This window comes from Camelus dromedarius, chromosome X (assembly GCF_036321535.1).
Source record: "Camelus dromedarius isolate mCamDro1 chromosome X, mCamDro1.pat, whole genome shotgun sequence".
In the NCBI taxonomy this organism is placed as follows: domain Eukaryota; kingdom Metazoa; phylum Chordata; class Mammalia; order Artiodactyla; family Camelidae; genus Camelus; species Camelus dromedarius.
In genome coordinates this window covers 59,876,548-59,897,053 of record NC_087472.1, presented here as the reverse complement: position 1 = coordinate 59,897,053, position 20,506 = coordinate 59,876,548, and the positions used below count along the sequence as shown (strand labels likewise).

At 36.3% G+C, this 20,506-nt stretch overlaps 1 protein-coding gene across 6 annotated transcripts in view; it reads left to right on the top strand.

The window, feature by feature from the left end:
• The window catches only part of TAF1 (TATA-box binding protein associated factor 1), a 64,382-nt gene that overhangs the window by 29,075 nt on the left and 14,801 nt on the right, over positions 1-20,506 (top strand). For all 6 annotated transcript variants that reach the window (XM_010978762.3, XM_031446413.2, XM_031446415.2 and 3 more), the window contains exons 28-32: positions 1-178; positions 4,325-4,392; positions 5,607-5,729; positions 6,495-6,587; positions 6,670-6,754. In XM_010978762.3, coding sequence (XP_010977064.2) covers positions 1-178; positions 4,325-4,392; positions 5,607-5,729; positions 6,495-6,587; positions 6,670-6,754 — 547 coding nt within the window. The remainder of the gene's footprint in view (positions 179-4,324; positions 4,393-5,606; positions 5,730-6,494; positions 6,588-6,669; positions 6,755-20,506) is intronic.

The following is a 20,506-nucleotide window of genomic DNA, read 5'->3' as shown; positions in this document are numbered from 1 at the left end:
ACATACCCTTTCCACACTCCAGTCAATGCAAAAGTTGTAAAAGACTACTACAAAATCATCACTCGGCCCATGGACTTACAGACACTCCGTGAAAATGTGCGTAAACGCCTCTACCCATCTCGGGAAGAGTTCAGAGAGCATTTGGAGCTAATTGTGAAAAATAGTGCAACCTACAATGGTAAGAATCATCTGTTCCTTGACTACAAAAGTCACCTTTCAGATCCTTACTTATCTCTTATTGGTCCTAAATTCAGACTAGATTGGACTGACTAAAAGGACCTACAATGTATTCGTGCGTTTTGGGGTTATGAAAATCAGGTAATGTACATTTTAGTCATTTAATAGGTACTGCTTCTTTTTATTCCCACTTTTTATTGTAACCTCTGGAGAATTTGGAGTCTCTCTGTTGAAATGGAACGGGGAGTAGTGGGAGGAAGAAGTGGGCCTTGGTAAATAGAAGGGAGAGGCATTCATTGTGGATGAAACTCCTGCAGAGTATGTGCTTGTGACTATATTTGCTATGTGTGAATCTTTGATTTGGTCTACAGATCTGTCATAGGGGCTGTTATATGTCCACTTTGTGCAAAAGCTTGGAAAGACAAGGAGAAAGAAATTTGTTTTCTTTAAGAGGGGTAATAGTACAGCTTCTGCATATAGAGGATAAAGTTTTCTGGTTTCCAGTTGTATCCTTGAGCCCAGGTTCATGTGTAAGTGTAGGGATTAAGAGTACAGACAGAGTATGAGCTGTGGCTCTGCCACTTACTGAGTTACCTTAGACAACTTATTTAACCTCTCATAGCTTCTTCAGTTTTCTCATCTGTACACGTGGGACAATAGTAGTACCTAGATTTTAATACTTTTCACAAGCAGTCTATCTAGTCTCATCTCCAGTGACTGGCTCCCATACCTACTACAGATATAGACCCCTGCCACATTCAGCACTGTGTTTCACTAAATATCCTATGCCATCTCTTCATGCCTTTGCACAGTCTTTGCCCTTTGTGTGGAATGCCATTTATTCCCTTTCAGTGGTGAATTTTCATTCATATTTCCAGACCAACTCATATTATCTCTTCATGAAGGCTTAGTCAGATTGCCCCCAAATACCCATTTTTCAATCCTCTGTGACCCCCTAACATAAGTAAATCAAATTTTATAGCTCTTATTCTATTATACATAATTATTTATGCATTATTTGTGACCACCTGGAGAGACTATTCATCTTTGCATTTTGAGGGCCTAGCAAAGTACCAGCTATATATAAGAGAAGAATAAATCTCTTAGGTCCAAATGTCATTCAAACTAGCAAAGATAAATGCTTAAACAAAAATCAGCTTGGAAGGGGAATGGGAAGCTAAGAGTTGACTTTGAAAATACAGAGCTTGAGATACCTGTGGGTCATTTAGGTGGTGGTGTTAGTAAAAATTTGGAAATCTAAGTTACGACTTTCTCCTTACATCCCTACGTAGGTCAATCTTCTTTCTTCCGCATGCCCAAATGCTAATAATAGTACTATTACTGTCCATCTAGTTGGACAACCTAGAAATATTACTCATTGTTGATTCCACTCTCCCTCCCCTATGCTCATAGATCGCTAAGTGCCACAGATTGTAGCTTCTAAATTTGCTGGAACACATCCCCTTCCTTTTAGTCTTTGCTGCTACTATCTTAGTTGAGCCCTTGTCATCTCTTCTTTGACCTTTCACAGTAGCTTCCAGGCTTTCTCTGTGCTGCTTGCTTTAATTCTTCACACTGTTGACAGGGTATTTTTTTTCTAATAGACAAATTTAAAAAATTACTCTCTAGCTTAAAATCTTTGGTACCTTTGTATTTCCTGTGAGACCTTTGTGTTCCTCTCTGCCTTTCCAAGTTCTGTTTCCTGTTTCTCCTCCACACATACCTACCTGTAGTCCAGTTGTACCAACACATTTCACAACAGGAATCATGTGAAATGTGTTGCTTCCTGTTTCCATGAATTTTCTTATTTATGTGTTTTTACACACTTTCTTCTCCCTCTGGAATGTTTTTCTACCCTGTTGTCTGCCTGATGTACTTCTACTCATCATTAATGACACTGCCCAATTGTCAGTCACAACACGCCTTCCCTACTCCTCCCTGGTATGCAGATTTTGTTGTTGTAGAACAGCTTAAAACACATTGCAACCCCTCCATAGTTCATAGCAATCAGTATATTCCTGTATTTACACTTACGCTCACTTTTTAAAAACTGTTATGGAAATTGTTAGTCATATACAGAAGTAGAGAGAAAGTAAATAAACTTCAGTGCACCTGTTCTCACAGTTCAACAGTTACCAGCATACGGCTGATTTTTTTTTTTAATTTTATTGAGTTACAGTCAGTTTACAATGTTGTGTCAGTTTCTGGTGTAGAGCACAATTTTTCAGTCATACATAAATATACATATATTCATTGTCACATTCTTTTTCACCATGAACTACCACAAGATCTTGTATATATTTCCCTGTGCTATACGGTATAATCTTGTTTATCTATTCTATATATACCTATCAGTATCTACAAATTTCAAACTCCCAGTCTGTCCCTTCCCACCCCCCTCCCCCCGGCAACCACAAATTTGTATTCTATGTCTATGAGTCTGTTTCTGTTTTATATTTAAGTTCATTTGTCTTCTTTCTTTCTTTTTTTTTTTTTTTTAGATTCCACATATGAGTGATCTCATATGGTATTTTTCTTTCTCTTTCTGGCTTACTTCACTTAGAATGACATTCTCCGGGGACATCCATGTTGCTGTAAATGGCATTATATTGTCATTTTTATGGCTGAATAGTATTCCGTTGTATAAATATACCACAACTTCTTTATCTAGTCATCTGTCGGTGGACACTGAGGCTGTTTCCATGTCTTGGCTATTGTAAATAATTCTGCTATGAACATTGGGGTGCTGGTGTCTTTTTGAATTAAGGTTCCTTCTGGATATAAGCCAGGAGTGGGATGACTGGGTCATATGGTAAGTCTATTCCTCGTGTTTTGAGGAATCTCCATCCTGTTTTCCACAGTGGCTGTACCAAACTGCATTCCCACCAGCAGTGTAGGAGGGTTCCCTTTTCTCCACAGCCTCTCCAACATTTATCATTTGTGAACTTTTGAATGATGGCCATTCTGACTGGTATGAGGTAATACCTCATTGTAGCTTTGACTTGCATTTCTCTGATAATTGGGAATATTGAGCATTTTTTCATGTGCCTGTTGGTCATTCATATGTCTTCCTTGGAGAATTGCTTGTTTAGATCTTCTGCCCATCTTTGGATTGGGTTGTTTGTTTTTTTCTTATTAAGTCATATGAGCTGTTTATATATTCTGGAGATTAAGCCTTTGTCAGTCATCTTTTGCAAATATTTTCTCCCATTCAGCATACGGCTGGTCTTATTCATTGTTTAGTCTGTATTTCCAGACATCATGTCATTTCATCCATAGATACTTCAAGCACTTATACCCAGTCTTACATTGATTTATTTTCATGTCATTCTCTTTGCCTAAATCAAGAACCCTCTAAGATAGGAACTGTGTCTTATTTTCCCTTTATTCTCATCATTGAACATATTCCAAGACGGTCATTAAACATTTGTTGAATGAATAAACAAATTAATTAATAAGTAGTTGAGAATAGAGCTGTGGTTTAGGCTCCGGGGAGCACTTATACAGAGGATACTGAAAGAAAGTGGTCAGAATTATTGTTTAGATGAAAATACTTTAACTGTCCCTATGATGAGTTTAAGTTAGGGCAGCCACAAGCAGAGAATGTAGGAGATAGTTGGAGGATTTTCTGAAGCTCTTGTTACGGATTTCAAGGAAACTAAAGTAATAGTCTCAGGTGGGATGGGATTCTTTCGTGACAAAGGCTTTGAATTAGCCATATGTCAGGTGGGCATCACAAACCATGAGTTCTACAAACAAATTACTGTTGTAAATTTTGCATGCTAACTATGGAAGATTATAAATCATGCATCGATCCCCTCAGCCATCCTTAAACAAATTATCATTCCCCATCCGTAGTATTGTTTTCAAGGTATTAAAGGTAACAGTATTGACAGTAGTGCTGCTGTCTATGGATATACACGAATAAGAGAGAGAGTTAAAATTGGTTGATTCATTCATGTCGTGCATGTGCTATGTGTTAGGCACTGAAAAGTGGAGATAAGACTGTTTTATCTGTAACTCAGTAGCTAGGCTGGTGCCTGGCATATATTAGGTGCTTAAGTAAATGAGTGGAAAGTATAGAGAGGTGTTGGCAGCTCTTGCCTCCCATTTTACTCCCATCACTTATTATTCCTCTGTAATTTAGGGCCGAAGCACTCATTGACCCAGATCTCTCAATCCATGCTGGATCTTTGTGATGAAAAACTTAAAGAGGTAAGACATTTAAAATGAGAGAAAGGCAGTAGAATTTGAAAGTGGCAGGTTGCAAGACTGAGGAAGTAGGGAATGTAACGGAAGTAAGAGGTAGAGAATTGTGGAAGTAGCAGATCTATAGTATGTTAGAGTCTGGAAGGAACCTTAGAAATCATAGTCTAATCCCTCCCTTTTGTAGATGGAAAAACTGAGGTCCATAGAAGAAAATGACTTGTCCTTGGCATCATGGCTATTAAATAGTGAAACTAGGATTAAAATCTAAAACCCACAGAACTCTTTAGAGAGGTCCAAGGAAATTGACTTCTCAGGAAATCAGCAGAAGCTAAGAGACTTGTTTTGGCAAGGAAAATTTTTAATTTTTAAAAGACAATCTGTATTTCATCTTCTTAACAAAACGAATATGGCACCTTTACAAGCTTAAAAAATACAAGTATGATGGTGTTAATATTGAAGTAGAAATTTCATAAGAAGACTGCTGCCCTGTCCTGCCTGCTATCTGCCATCCTCGATGGGGTGTCATTGCAGGACCCTTTTGCTTCAGACGTGTAAGATCTCCCATCTGTTAAATCATCGATGTCTCAAAAAAAAATTTCATAGAAGAGGATAACCAAGTGGCCATTACACATGAGAACATTCTCTACTTGATTGATCATTGGGGAAATGCAAATTTAAACCATGATTAGTCACTACTACGTATCCAGCAGAAAGGCTAAAATTAAAAAGGACTTTTAAAAAAAAGACTGATAATGCCAAGTCTTGGTGAGGGTATGGAACAATCAGTACACAAACTTTTTCCTGGTACTGTCTGAAATGAATTTATTGGGTTAGACTCCCTTACACAAAAATCACTTACCAACAATACTGTGTTCAGTGTTTTCATTGATAGTTTTATAGCAAAAACAATATGATATTAAAACTTAATTTGGTGAAGATGTTTTTGTTGTGAGAGCTAAGCTGTTGATGCCCAGGGATGTATATTGTTGATTATCTACAGGAATATAAGATAGACTACCTAAAGGAGTGGTTGGTGCATCTCTTTTGATCCTTTTACTGGAATGTTATTTATTTGGACTTTTTGTGAGTCATTGAAAATTCAAAGTTAGTTTTTTTGGGACAAGGGCAGTAGACAACTGAACCTTAAATTATCCTTAGTTTTCTATGGTGATCACACCTCAGGGAAACCTCTGCCTTTGCTTTGCTTTGTTTCATATCAGAAAGAAGACAAATTGGCTCGTTTGGAGAAAGCTATCAACCCCTTGCTGGATGATGATGACCAAGTGGCATTTTCTTTCATTCTGGACAACATTGTTACCCAGAAAATGATGGCAGTTCCAGATGTAAGTGGTCTGTGTTAAATATTGTGAAGATAATACGGGGGAAAGGAAAGGATGATAGGATGTGTATGTGTACATACAGTGGGAGTCTGGAGGGTGGTGTTCGTCAGTTCAAATGTATATAAATTTTAAAAAGAAACCTTATTGCTGTATGAGTGCATTATTGAAATCAAAGAGGCCAAGAGTTTATGGATATAGAAAGTTTCTTTATTCCTGTTGTTCTCATTCAGTATTTTAATGCTGCTTAATAGCCCTGGAAAGAGATTAGGATGCCAGCTAATGGGAGGCTTTGGATTTAGAAATACTTCTTGACAAATAACAGTTTGATAGTTACTCATGGTTTGTTGTCTTTTGTTTCATTTTTGGCTTTTGCAACTTTATGACATGGCCACCGTGTTGATTCCATGTATCATTTTGTTGTAATGATCCTCCCTAGGAATTCTGAACTGAGTTTCCTTTTGTGTTGTAGATATCTGTTGGATATGTGTAATGCTATAAAACTTCTGCATGGGACTAGGGAAAAAGAGATTTTAATTGTGACTATAGAGCAGGGGTCCTTACCCTATCAGGACATAGGAATCCTTAAAGGAATCCATGAACGCCTTAAATTATATGCAGAGTTTTGTGTAATTATGCGTCTTTCTGGGAGAAAGGTCCATAGCTTTTGTCAGAGTCTTAAGAATGTTAGTAACCTAGTGAAGTGAAGGTTGAGAATCTCTGGTATAAAGAATGATTTCCTTTTAATTTCTCATGCTTTCTTTCTACTAGTCTTGGCCATTTCATCACCCAGTTAATAAGAAGTTTGTTCCAGATTATTATAAAGTGATTGTCAGTCCAATGGATTTAGAGACCATACGTAAGGTGAGTGATTTGGTCTAAAATGTCTTTTTGGAATCAAGTAACTTTGTATGTGTATCTGAGTCCCTGATTCTTTTAATCACAGAATATCTCCAAGCACAAGTATCAGAGTCGGGAGAGCTTTCTAGACGATGTCAACCTTATTCTGGCCAACAGTGTTAAATATAATGGTGGGTATTTCTCTTTCTTTTTCTTTTTCCATCACTCTATCCCTCCAACATTGGTTAACATTACAACGATGTATAAGTGCGTAAAGCAGTCTTGAGCAGTGATAGCAGAATCAGTCACGTGACTTACTCTGCTTTTTCTTTTTAAACAAGCAGATATTTTAGCATGTTCAGTAAAGTTTATTAATAACTTTTAATAATGAAAAAGCAGTGTACATTTATTTTTTAAATTTTGGAAGGCACAGAAAAATGAGATGACAATAAAAATCAAATGGACATGACTTTGAGCCATCATTGCTTTCCATGAGGTATGAAAACTCACCTATGCCCAAGACCTTAGATGGGCCTTAGGGAAATGTATTAACTGTAGTCCATGGTGCACTTCCTCGGAGGGTGGAGTTTCTGCTCAATATATGAACTGATTTGAATAATACATGCCAGGTTCTGTGCTAGTTACTTAATCTACTGATGGGAAACACATAGTTACTGTCCCCACATAACTCACAATCCAGTTAGTGGAGAGAAATAGTTAAAGGCAACTTGACAAGGACTATATTAAAAGAATATACAAAGCACCCTAGAAGAGGGGAAGCAGTACCTTCACCTAAGGGTTAGGGAAGGTTAATAAAGTTAATAAACAAGTTAATAAAGTTCAGTTTTGAATGGCTCACTTGTTAAGTAAACGTTGATTGAGCACCTAATATGTGCTGGCACTGATAGGTGCTACAAATCTAAAATCAAATTAGATATGTTCTCCGCCCCCAATTGGTTATAGTTTAGTGGGGGAAACAGAGAAGAAAAATGACAGAACTTAAATATTACGCTGGTTGCATGTGCAGAGTGCCAAAGGAACACAAAAACATGATATCTAAAACAGAATGGGACTGGAGGAAGCTTTCTGGAAGAGTTTTCTTAAACTGAGTTCTAAAGGATCAGTGGAGTTTGCTAAGCAAAGAATGTGGAGGATAAAGCATTCTAAGCAGAGAGAACAGCAATATGTAAAGGCATGGAGGCCTGAAATTACATAGTAGGTTTAAGAAATAAGTTATTGGGGTTGCAGTTAAGTGTATATGTTGGTGAGTGGTTATATGTGGAGAGGTAGACAGGTGTCCAATCATAGAAGGCCTTGTGTATGCAAGAGTTTTTGCTTTATCCTAAATGGGAAGACATTAAAAGATTTTAGCAGCCAAAAGGCAATCCCATAGGACTAACTCCTGAAGCAAAATAGAAGAGGGAGTTAAGGGCAATTGAGAGACTTGCGCAGCATACTGAGGTCTCAATGAAAATTCCACACAACTGTATAACTTCATCAGCAATATTCAGCAGCCCAAGTAGTGTGGCTGTCTGTTTGCCAGATAGAAGGGACAGATAATTAGAAGGATGAGATGAAGGAAGCGACAACCAGAAAGACAGATGAGGAAATGGGTATTCCAGGCAAAGACAATATAATGTTCAATATCATGGAGGAATGAAAGAACAGAGTGATTCAGGGAACTGTACTTGACTAGAACCTATGTATTTCATTAAGCAGAGTTGTAGGAGATGAACCTTCCCTTTTTGTTCCATGTAGATTGGGTTAAAAGAATCTGCTTTGTCCCTTGTGCTCTTCTTCTTGCTGATTAGAAATTGGAGAGTGGAAATGCCCTTTGTCAGGTCACTTATGTCAGATCATTTATCTCTCCATTATTGTCTCCTGAAAACACCTAAAGGCAATCAGCCAGAATTCTGGTAATAGAAGTTGGTAGGCTCACAGATGTCTAAAAATGATTATAACAAGTAATAAGCAAGCAAGAGTGTCACAGAGGCTGCTTGGCCTAGTGGTGGCTGCCTTAAGATAGAGGGCAGATCTATAGGAGCTTGTGTAAGGCACTAGGAAAAACCCAGAAGATGCTAACTGTAATGAGTAGAGGGCAGATGGACAAATCACAGAAGACAAAAATCAAATGCCAAATGAAAATGAATAAATATTCAGTTGTGCCTAGTAATCAAAGAAATGCAAATTGAAACAGATAAACCATTTTTGTGCCTATTAGATGAGCTCAGTTTCTTTTTTAATGGGAGTATTCGATACTAGTGAGGCAGGTACTCTCACATGTGCTGTTGGCAGCATAAAATTGTGAGACATTTCTAGAATGCTCTTTGACAGTATTGAAACTGAAAAATAGTTAAGTGAACAGACTTGATAGTCAGGTAGACTTGAATTTGAATATTGGCCCCACCACTTCATAGCAGTGTAACTTTAGGCAAGTAACTTAGCCTTTGCTTTCTCAATTATAAAATGGGGGGAAATAATAATACACTCCTTAGAGGGCTATTTTGAGGATTAAATAAAATAAGGCATGTAAGTGCTTAGCACCTGGTAAAATAATCTATCCTAATCAGAGATATAGACAAAGCTGTTCAAGGTAATGTCATTTATATTCATGAGAAATAACCTGAAGGGTTAATATAAAGAGAATGATGAGTTGTTATGCCACCTGTAAGAAAGATTATTGTATAAAGATTGAGAGCTTATTTTAAAACTAATGACAAAAGTGCTTAGAATACTAAGTGAGAAAAGTAGAACACAAAACTATTTCATCTCAGTTATGCTTCTTAAGAAAAGATGTCTATATGTAGAAAAAAAAGACTGGAAGGAAACCCATCAGTGTGATAATAGTGGTTATTTCTGAGATGTAAGGTAAGGATTGTCTTCATTTTCATCTTTTATGTGTTTTCCAAGTACTCTACTGGTATGGAAGGCAAGAAACTCTTTGTGGAGGAGGTAATTTTAGAGCTGAATTTTGAAGGATGATGATTATTGTAGCTACTTCTTCACTGAGCATCTGCTGTGTCAAGCAACTAGTCAAGTGTAGAAGGGTGGGGAAGAGGTTCCACACAGTGCAAATTCAAAAGAAGATGAGAGCGCCTTGGATAGGGCAGTACAAGTAGTTGATGTTGGCTAGGGTGCAGAGTGAGAGCTAGTTTTGGTGTTAAGAGATGAGTTTTTAAAGTTGAATGGGACCAAATCATGAAAGGCCTAGTATGTCGCACTAAGCGTTTAAAAAGACAGACCACCATAACAGATATTTTAGTGAGATCTTTCTGGAAGCTATCTGAAAAATAGAGGAATGAGATATGGAGAGCAGTAAAGAAACTTGACAGTAGTCCAAGAGCTTGAATTAAGTAAGGTAGGTAGCAATAAGTATGGAAAGATGGGGACAGACGGTAGAGATATTGAGGAAGTAGAATTGATACCTTCACACATGGCAGGAAGTTGGGGGTATGCGTAAAGGACAGGGAGAATTCAAAATGATGCCAAGTACTCATACGTTCTTGGTGAAAACAAATTGGTAGACTTTTTAGACAGCTGTAAATGTGCATTCCCTTTGACTGAGCAGGTTCACCTCAAGGGAATATTCCACACAACTTTGCGAAGACATATGTACAAATGTACAATTGTTTGTAATTGCAAAAACAGGGAGCCTTCTGAATATCGAACAATAGGAAATTAGTTAAATTATGGTACATCTATATGATGGAATAAGGTTTAGCTGTCAAAATGGTAGATTAGCTAACAAATAAAGCTGTATTTTGTATCTGCTGCTATCAAAATATACCCAGGATGTATTGTTGAAAACTAGATCACTCAACAGTATGTACAGAAGGAGTTGCAAATTCAGATCCTACAGAGGCCAGACAGGTACATAAATGAGTGAAATGGGCTCAGTAGGGACAGATGAACTGGAGCGCACATTCCCCATCTAAAGGGCTGAGTCACTAGTTCAATTGTTGCCATAGAGCAGAATTACTAAAGGGAGAGATGGAGGATAATTTTCACTTTATACTTTTTTGTACTTAGATGTCTGAATTTTTAAAATTAAGCATGAAATACTTCTGTAATTTTAAAAAATTTCCATTTTTTGGAAGGATGGGTAAGTCAGATGACATTCAGAATTCTGACATGGGCAACTGGTGGTGCCATTGACTATTGTCCTTCAGTATCCGTGGGGAATTGGTTCCATGACTCCCAGGGATGCCAAAATCTGCAGATGCTCAAGTCACTTATATACAGTGGCATAGTACATGCATATAACCTATACGCAACCTCTCCTGTACTTTAAATCATGTCTAGGTTAGTTACAGTACCTAATACAATGTAAATGCTATGTAAATAGTTATAAATACAATGTAAATAGTTGCCAGTGTGCAGCAAAATCAAGTTTTGCTTTTGGGAACTTTCTGAAATTTTTCCCCCAAGATATTTTCAATTTGTAATTGGTTGATTCCGTGGATCCAGAACCCGCGGATACAGAGGGCTGACTATAATGGGAAATACAGGAGGAGTGGTTTTGGAGCAGAAGTGATAGAGTTCAATTTGGGCTGTGTTGTATTGAGGTAGTACATCCAAATGAAGACTTCTAGTAGATAATTATCTGTATATAGGTCCAAAGCTCAGAAGAGAAGTCTGTACTGTTTGTATATGTGGATATTTTTTTCAAAATCATCAGCATGTAAAAATGTAAGTAGATGAGCTCAAATAGGGAATAGGGTGCATTCATTGAACTCCCTGATGCTGTAGGTGAAATATGGTTGTATGTTTTTCTGGGTAGAAAGACCATAACTTTATCAGATTATCAAAGTTATACGTGACCCCAGAAAGTTAAGGACCACTGTTAAGAGAGAATGTAGGTTGAGAATATACTTGACAAATACCAAACCAGCATTTAAGGGATCAGGTGGAGAATACTGAGGAGTGGCCAAAATGAAAGAAGGAAAGCCAGAAGAGAGTAATGTCCTGGAAACCAAGAGAAGGGGAAAATAGCCAACAGGTCAAATGCTACAGAGAAGACCAAAGAAAATGGTCTTTAGAAGAGCTATTTCGGGGGGAGGGTAGACCTCAGTGGTGGAATGCATGCTTAGCGTGCACAAGGTCCTGGGTTCAATCCCCGGTACCTCCATTTAAAAAAAAAAAAAAAGAAGAAGAGCTATTTCACTGCAGTGGTAGAATCAAAAGCCAGACTGCAGAGGCTATGAATGAATGAGAAGTAAGAAAGTGGAGACTGAAATTTGCCTGTGAAGGGAAGAGAAAGACTTGTAATCAGTATGTTGGAGGGGATGCAGGCAATTGGACAGAGGGGGCCTTTGTGTAGGTGAAAGAGAAGAAAATGAAGAATGTGGGATAAGATCCCTATGAGAGTGGGAAGACATTGAGAAAGTTTCTGCCCAGTAGCCTCTTACTTTCTCTAGAAAGCAGAAAACAGGGTCTTTTGCTTAGAATGAGTGAGGTGTGGTGGGAGAGAATTTGAAGAGAAATGTAGATAAGGATTTGAATTATTTGTCATAGGAAATTTGAAAAGGAGCTGATTTAGGGACATTTCAGAAATACTAAGCAGCCTTTGAGGGTCCAGCTGAAGTTGAAGACCATTCATTTTTATAGCGGCATCAGTTGGCACAGTTGTTTAATTTTTGTCAGTGCTCATCAAACCAAATTACGGAACTGAGAAAGCAGGTGATATAATTAATTCAGGACTGGGATTTTGTTTCTGGATATATTGGAAAGATCTGGAAAAGATGGTGTTAGCAAGGAAAAAAAAGGTGATAGTTGAGCTTCTCAAACTTTGCCACCAAAGGACCCTTTATAGCAGAGGATTATTCCTGCATAGCCTCCAGTTTGAGGCAGTATCCCAAAGCAGCTCTACAAAAGCTTGAAATTTCTTTGACAATTCATGTTTTATCTTTTAAATTTATGCAAATTTTGCATTATGCAAAACCTGTACTTGAACATGTTTCAAATTTTTTACCAAATTACTGTGTATCCTCCCCCACCCCCACCTACATTTCAGTAAAACTGCCAATGAAGAAAGTTCTGTCCTACAATTTCCAGCTGTTTTAGCCTCCTCAGATGCCAACGTCTGTCTCTATGACTTAGCGAGGCTTTTCTTGGGTTCAGCAGAAAGCCAAGGATGGTTGTAGCGCTCACTTCCTTTATTTCCCTTCTCTCAGGAATCACAGTCCTACACTTCTTGGTTGAAAGCAGTTGTTTCATATGTTTAGTGTTTTTTTGGTTTTTTGTTTTTTTTTTTTTCAGTTTTCTGTGGGAAGACTAGTCCAATAGCAGTTACTCCATCATGCCCAGAAAGTCTTTTAATTTTGTTTATGGTATTTTCTGACATAGAGAAACTTTATTTTTATGTAATTAACATTTATCAATCTTTGTCTTTATGATTTCTATCTTTGGTATAATTGTTTAAAAGACCTTCCCTACCTGCAAGACATCCAACTATATTTTCTTTTAATACATGTAATATTTTAAACATTTGAATGTTTATCAATTTTAAAAAATAAAATCTAAGGTATAAGGTAAATATCTAACTTATTTTCTCTTCCAAAGGAGTAACTAACATGTCCAAGTCATATTTATGGAATAGTCTATCCTTTTGTACTAATTGAAATGCTACCTTTATCATATACTAAGTTCTTATATATTCTTAAACCTATTTTGGAGCTTTCTATTCTATTTTATTTACTTCTGTATCTAATCTGTACTTTTATCATCAGGTAGTATCACTGTGATCATCATTCAGACTTGTAAGTTTGAATTCCTCAGCTATGACTTAACTTCACCCAGTTATCCTAACTAAACTCCCAGGATCATTTTTGTTAGATTCTAAGTTGTCAACTAATCAATTAATACAAAATTGAAATCTTATTTTAATTTATGGATTAATTTGAAGAGAATTTATCTTTATAATAATACAGTTCTCCATCTAGGAGCTCATGTTTCTTCATTTATTCACGTTTTCTTTTCCTCCCTCAATAAAGACTTCTAGTTTTTCTGGTATGATTTCTAGGCACCTTTTGTTTAATTTATTCCTGTACGTTTTATAGTTTTTGTTGCTTTTGAGCATTTATTTTTTTGTTGTTGAGTTTATTCTAATTTAAAAGTTTTGCTGCTATTGTACATGTGCTTTCTCCGCTCCACCAAGTGGTTATTAGATCTAAAAGTTTCAGTCAGTTTGAAGAATATGAATAAGTGATTCAGTATTGTTCATGGGTTAATATAATACTTAAATTATTTCCATATACTAGTTTGGTCATTAATGAATATTAAGGTTCTTTTTTTCTGTCAATGACTCTCCTTAGATTGGGGCCAAGATATAAATATTCCTACATGCAGGTTAAGTCTTTTACATCACTGAAGAGAATAAAATCCCCCTCGATCCTGCTTCAGCCTCTTGCTGCCATCCTTTCTCTTCACAGCTGACTTTTTAATTTGTTTTTATTGTGGTAAAATACACACAACATAAAAATTTACCTTTTTAGCTATTGTTAAGTTTACAATTCAGTGGCATTAAGTACACTCAGTATTGTGCAAGCATAACCACTGTCCATTTCCAGAACCTTTTCATCATCCCAAATAGAAACTCAGTACCCATTAAACAATAGCCCTGTTCTCCCATTTCCCCAGTTCTGGGTAACCTCTCTTATACTTTCTATGAATTTGCCTTTTCTAGGTACCTCATGTAAGTGGAATCATACAGTACATAGAATATTTGTCCTTTGTGTCTGCCTTTTATTTTGCTTGGCATAATGTTTCCAAGGTTCAACCGTCCATGTTTTAGCATGGATCCGAATTTCTTTTCTTTTTGTATGAGTATGTAATGTCTCTCTCCTATTCTTTACCTGCCATTCATGCCTCATTCAGCTTTAATCTGGCTTCTACCCTGCCCAATGTACCAAGTAAACAGGATCACATAATTGCCAGGTAGAGTGGGCACTTTCCAGTCCTTATCTTGACCTCACCCCAGTATTTGACATTATTAACCATTCCTTCCTTGAAACTGTAGTATGATTGGCTTCATAACGACTTTCAGTTCTAATTTTCCTCTTACCTCAGAGCAGTCCTTTTCAGTCTCCTTTGCTGCATATTCTTCTGCCTGTTCCTACAGCTTAACTACCACCTCTTTCCTGATGACTCAACTCTGTTCTGGGCAAAGATTTGTGTACATCCCAACCACTTGCTGAACGTTTCCTCTTGGATGTCCCAGAGGAACGTCAGACATGCCTCAAACTGAATGTTTTCTTCTTTCCTTCTCTGTTCAGCTTTCTCCCTCTGTCCTTTACTTGAGTCAGTCCTTTACTATTTCCATTCTGGGATTAACGGAGCACTAGCATCACCAAGTAGCTATATCTGGAAACCTCAGTTTGATTTTGATTTTGATTTTGATTCTTTCCCTTGAATAAGTCCCTAACTTCCAGCATATCACTAAAACCCTCATTATATTTTGCCTAGATTATTACAATAAATAGTCACCTGGCCAATGTCTCAACTTCTAGATTTACCTCTTCCTAACCTATCAGATAGACCTATTTAATAATTTACACTTCTTATAAGAAAGTCAAACATACAGAAATAGATAAAGTAAATATTAAAGCTTCTGCCTACCCTCCCAACTCCTGTCTCCTATAGTTTAATTCCCCAGAGGTAACGGTTTAGTGTATATCCTCCTATGCTTTTTCTGTGCTTAACACAAAACATGTTAAATAATTCACAGTTTGCAACAAATTTTTTTACAAAAGTTATCATTTTAATAGATAATTCTATGATTTGCTCTTTGCTTATGAACATATCCTGATCCTCTTTTAAACTTCTATTTTGAAATAATTTTAGACCCAAGAAATTACAAAAATAGTATAAAGAGTGCTGTGTACCCTTCACTCACCTTCCTCCAGAGGTGACATCTTACATAACTGTGATTCATTATCAAAATCAGGAAATTGATATTAGTGCATTACCGTTAACTAGATTACAAGCCTTATTCAACTTGCACTTTTTAAAAAATCTATATTCATTTGTGTGTGTGTGTGTGTGTGTAGTTAGTTTTATGCAGTTTTATACTGTCATGTAACCACCACCACAGTCAAGATTTAGAACTGGTCCATCATCACAAAAGAACTCCGTGACACTACCTCTTTCTATCTGCATCCCTTCACGTGCGCCCACCAGTCTCCTTGTTCCCTGGCAACCACTTAGCTGTTCTCCACCTCTGTAGTTTTGAAGCTTAAGCATGTTATATAAAGAACAATACAATACTTTTGAGATTGACTTTTTTTCACCAAACATAATTCTTAAGATCCATCCAAATTACTGTGTGTATCAGTAGTTCATTTTTTTTATTAAGTATTTTTTGTTTCCTTTTTAAATTTTTTCTTTCTATTCCTTTTTAAGTGGAGAAGGTAATTTTAGGTTTGTCTGTTGTTTTTAAACAGAGGGTACTGGGGATTGAACCGAGGACTTTGTGCATGCTAGGTATGCACTCTACCACTGAGCTATACCCTCCCCCAGTAGTTCATTTTTAGATTGTTGAATAACGTTCCATTGTACCAGAGTTTGTTCAACCACTCAGTCATTGAAGGACATTTCAGGTTTCCAATATTTTTCTATTATGAATAAATCTACTATAAACATTCATATACAGGATTTTGTGGGCGTATAGATTTTCCTTTCTCTGGGGATAAATGCCCTAGAATGTAATGGTAAATGTATGTTTTGCGAGAAACTGTCATACTCTTTTCCAGACTGCTTGTACAATTTAGCGTTCCCACTAACCATGTATGAATCCAGTTTCTCTGCAGTATTTAGTGTTACCACTATTGTAAGAAAATTTTATCTATCTGACTGTGTTTTTACTTCACATTACCCTGATTTGCCATTGCCATCCATATATTTTCTTTGATGAAGTGTCTGTTCTTTTCTTTGTCCTAGTTTTAATTCCATTATTTTCTTATGATTAATAAGTTTTGAGGGTTCTTTATATATTCTAAGTACACATCCTTTATTAGATACATGATTTACAAAGATTTTCTTCCAGGCTGTGTCTTGTCTTTTCAGTCTTTTTGACAGTATCTTTGGAAGAGCAGAAGTGTTTAATTTTGATAAAGTCCAGTTTCTCAGTTTTTTCTTTTGTGGATTGTGCTTCTGGTATGTCTCTAAGACATCTTTGCTTAACCCAAGGTCACAAAGGTTTCCTGTTATATTTTCTTTTTAAAAGTTTATAGTTTTAGTGTATTACATTTAAGTCCATGATCCATTTTGACTTAATTTTTATATATGGTTTGAGGTTTAGGTTGAGGTTCATTTTCTTTTTTCCCTATCGATGTCTAATTGCTCCATTAGCATTTGTTGAGAAGACTATCCCTAATCCCAGTGAATTGCTGTGAGCACCTTCGTAAAAAAACAGTTGAATGCGTAGGTCTGTTTCTGGGTTTATTTTGTTCCACTGATCTGTGTACCCCTCTGCACACTGCTGGGATTACTGTAGCTGTGTAGTAAGTCTTATCATCAAGTAGAATGATTCCTGTCACTTTATTATTTTTCTAAATCGTTTTCTTATTTTTTGCCTTTCCACATAAATTTTAGAAGAATCTGGTCTATATCTATTAAAAAAAAAAAGTCTTGCTGGTATTTTGATAGGAATTGAGTTGAACCCATAGATCAGTTTAGGGGAGAATTGACACCTTTACCGATCCTGTCATATTGGTAGTACGTAGAGATCTCTATCATTCTTTTCAATGTATTCCATAGCAGGGTTAAGAGGATCATAATTGATGTCATTGCACGTTTGTAGGAATATTTCTGTAGGAAGTGTTGATAGATGTTCTGAAATTGTGTTCCAAAAAGACTACCTGTTTATAGTAAAAATAACAGTGAAGGAGAGTGCCTGTTTCCCTATAACCTCTCTAACCTGAGAATCATCAATGTTTTAAAATCTTTGCCAGATGATTTCTGTAAAATTCAAGTATACAACTTAAACTAAAATTTTCCATCAAAAAATACATACTCATTTTTAAAAATTTAAACCATATAGGCTTGTATAAACTGAAAAGGAATAATCTCTGTGTCCTTCCCCTTCTCCCATCTCCCATCCCCCTCTCCAGAGTAGTGTTGGGTTTGGTGTGAAGCATTCTGGGCCTTTTTCTGTGCATACTATGTGCTTCTTATTTTTTGACAAACGAAAGCATATATTCTGTTCTATGATTTTCTTTTTTCACTTGACAGTTATGTTAGGGACGATTTTTCATTCATCTAAGTATGTGATCTTGTTTAAGTAAAATCTGTTCATATGTGATTCAGAAAGGCAAAAGAGTGAACTGAATGTCATGAATGTTTCCGAAAGAGAATATCTAAATTGGATTTCTACTTTGCTTTTAAAAATATTGTGGCTGCTACTATGTATAAAATAAAGTATAAGGGTATAATTGCACACTGTAGGGAATATAGCCAATATTTTCTAATAAGTGCATAAGTATAATCTGTAAAAATTTTGAGTTAGTATGTTGTACACCTGAAACTAATATAATGTTGTAAACCCTAACCCTAACTATACCTTAAAAATACATATACATACATGTGTGTGTATGTATGTATATTTGTATATGTGTATATATATATAAATTTTAAAAATATACTGTGACTGAAGGAGAGGGAGATTGCCCAGTGGTAACTGTCACTTGACATTTCATTTCTGTGAGAATGAGATTTTCACTTCTTTGTTGTACAAGAATTCAGTTTCTGCTTAAATGTGATAGAAAATAGACTTAGGATGTCCATAACTTACTAGCCCTCTTCTCTTATGGTACTGAATTGAGCTAGTAAATAGTGATATAGCAATCTGTTACAAGGCAGCATCTCACTGAAAGTCCCATACTTATATGAGTTGAGATAGTATAATATGCCAGTAAACAAATGTGCACCAGGAAATACTAAGGCTACAACAAAGTCCACATTTAAAAAAACATCATTTGGGAAAATAAAGATTATTATTTATTAAAAAGAAAAAGGAGACATAGAAAAATAGGCTCTTTCAGCCTGGGAGTTTCTGTGATGTATTTTCAAGGCAGTATGTTTTCTGTGGTGTCAGGAGAAACAAAACCAAACCTTATTACCATGAGGAATATAAATCAATGTTAACTTCCTCCATATTACTGTGGCTGGTATTATACAGAGTTAGGTAAAGAGTACAGAAAGAAAAATAGGCCTAAATCTAGTAAGTGATTGCTGTAAGCACCATGAAGGCAGGAACCACGCCTGTCTTATATCACAAGTGCTCAGGATAATGCTTGGCACATAGTAAACACTCAGTAAATATCTGTTGGATGAACTAATGGCCAAAGAAAGAGGTGCAGTACCAGGAAAAAGTGGAGAATGGTGCTATAGAAGCCACGGGATTAGAGCGTTTCAAGGAAGAAGTGAATGTCAGTTGTAAATACAACAGCACTTCTATGGTTGAGTCTGAAGAATATTCACTGGATTTGGCAGTTAGCGTATCACTGTTGACTTGATGAGAACAATTTCAGTGAAGTGTTCTTTAGTACTGCCTCATTCTCTGACACAGTTGCTACTTTCTCTATGATCCCTTAGTGCTTTGTATGTTTTTGAAATTCTGAGTTTCTGTATGTGGATCTTCCATGAAGCCATGAAAGGGCATCAAGGACAAGAACACATCTCTTGTTTATTGCTTGTTTTGTTCTGTTGTTTTATTTCTTATCTGTGTATCATCAGAGCTTGGCATGGTACCAGACTTATAGTATGTACTTAAAAATGAAGAGTCAAGCTGTTATAAATTTTACTCTACAGGAAAAGTTGTTTTGAATTGTCTATATTGTTATTTTTCTAATTGTTGTGGAGATACGAGATGAAAGTGTTTTTTAAGTTGCTAAATGGAATAGTCCATTTAGGGGAGAAAAGAAGTAGTTTATGATTCTTTGGGCCTTTTTATCAGGTAGGTGCTGAATGTAAATCCTACCCGTGCCCAGTGAGTTTTATTTCCCCAATTCCCCTCAGGATAGTTTCTAGCTTCTTGAGTTTCTCGTCCAGATTCTAAGTGAGGTTCTGTTACTTGAGTTTGAGAGCTCAAACCTCTTATCTTGAAAACTAAATGTCGTAATTTGCATTTGATCCACGTTGTACTAATGTAGAGAGCCTAGCTACAGTCTGAAAGATTAGATTCACTTCTCTTTTTACCTTTTCTGGACCTAGTTTGAGATAAACATCTAAGAATTGGGAGAGCCCAAGGTCATTTCTTAGGGATCTGTGGACTATGCATAATTGAAATTAGCAATTCTGGTTTCTTTAGGAATTAGCTGTGCAGATTTTTTTCTTTCTTCGTTTTTTTGGTTTTTTTTTTCTTTTTAAGTCTGGCACTGTTTTTTTTTTTAAGCTCTTCATTGCTACTGAGATTTTATTTTATTTTTTAATTTGAATGATTCACATTGTGAAACAGGCATATCCCCCACACTGTTCACTGTTAGGATAATAATTTATGCTTGTTTTGGCACAGTGTTCATCATCTTAGGAGGAAAGTTATTTTTAGTATTTGTGGAAATGTTCTCAAAGGAAATGTGAGCTTAAGAGTGATCACAAACCCCCTTCTCTTGGTTGAGCAGGACTGCTCACCAGCCTAACTTGTATTTTTCTCTGAAACCTTTCAGATAGCAATAATACTTGTTTTCCCTTTCTAACTAGAACCACAGAGCTTGTAACTTTCCTTTCTTCTCCTGACATTATTAAAAAGGGAAATTAACTTAGAAAGGACAAAAGGAATTTTCTTGATTTTGGTGGAATATCAACTTTCCAAAGCTGTCATTGGAATTATCACTATTTAAGGACATTTGAATTTGAATTACATGTGATTCTGTAGGCTGCTGCCAATCCTTACGAATGAGGTAGAAAATATATATATATATATATATATATAATTTTTGACATTTACA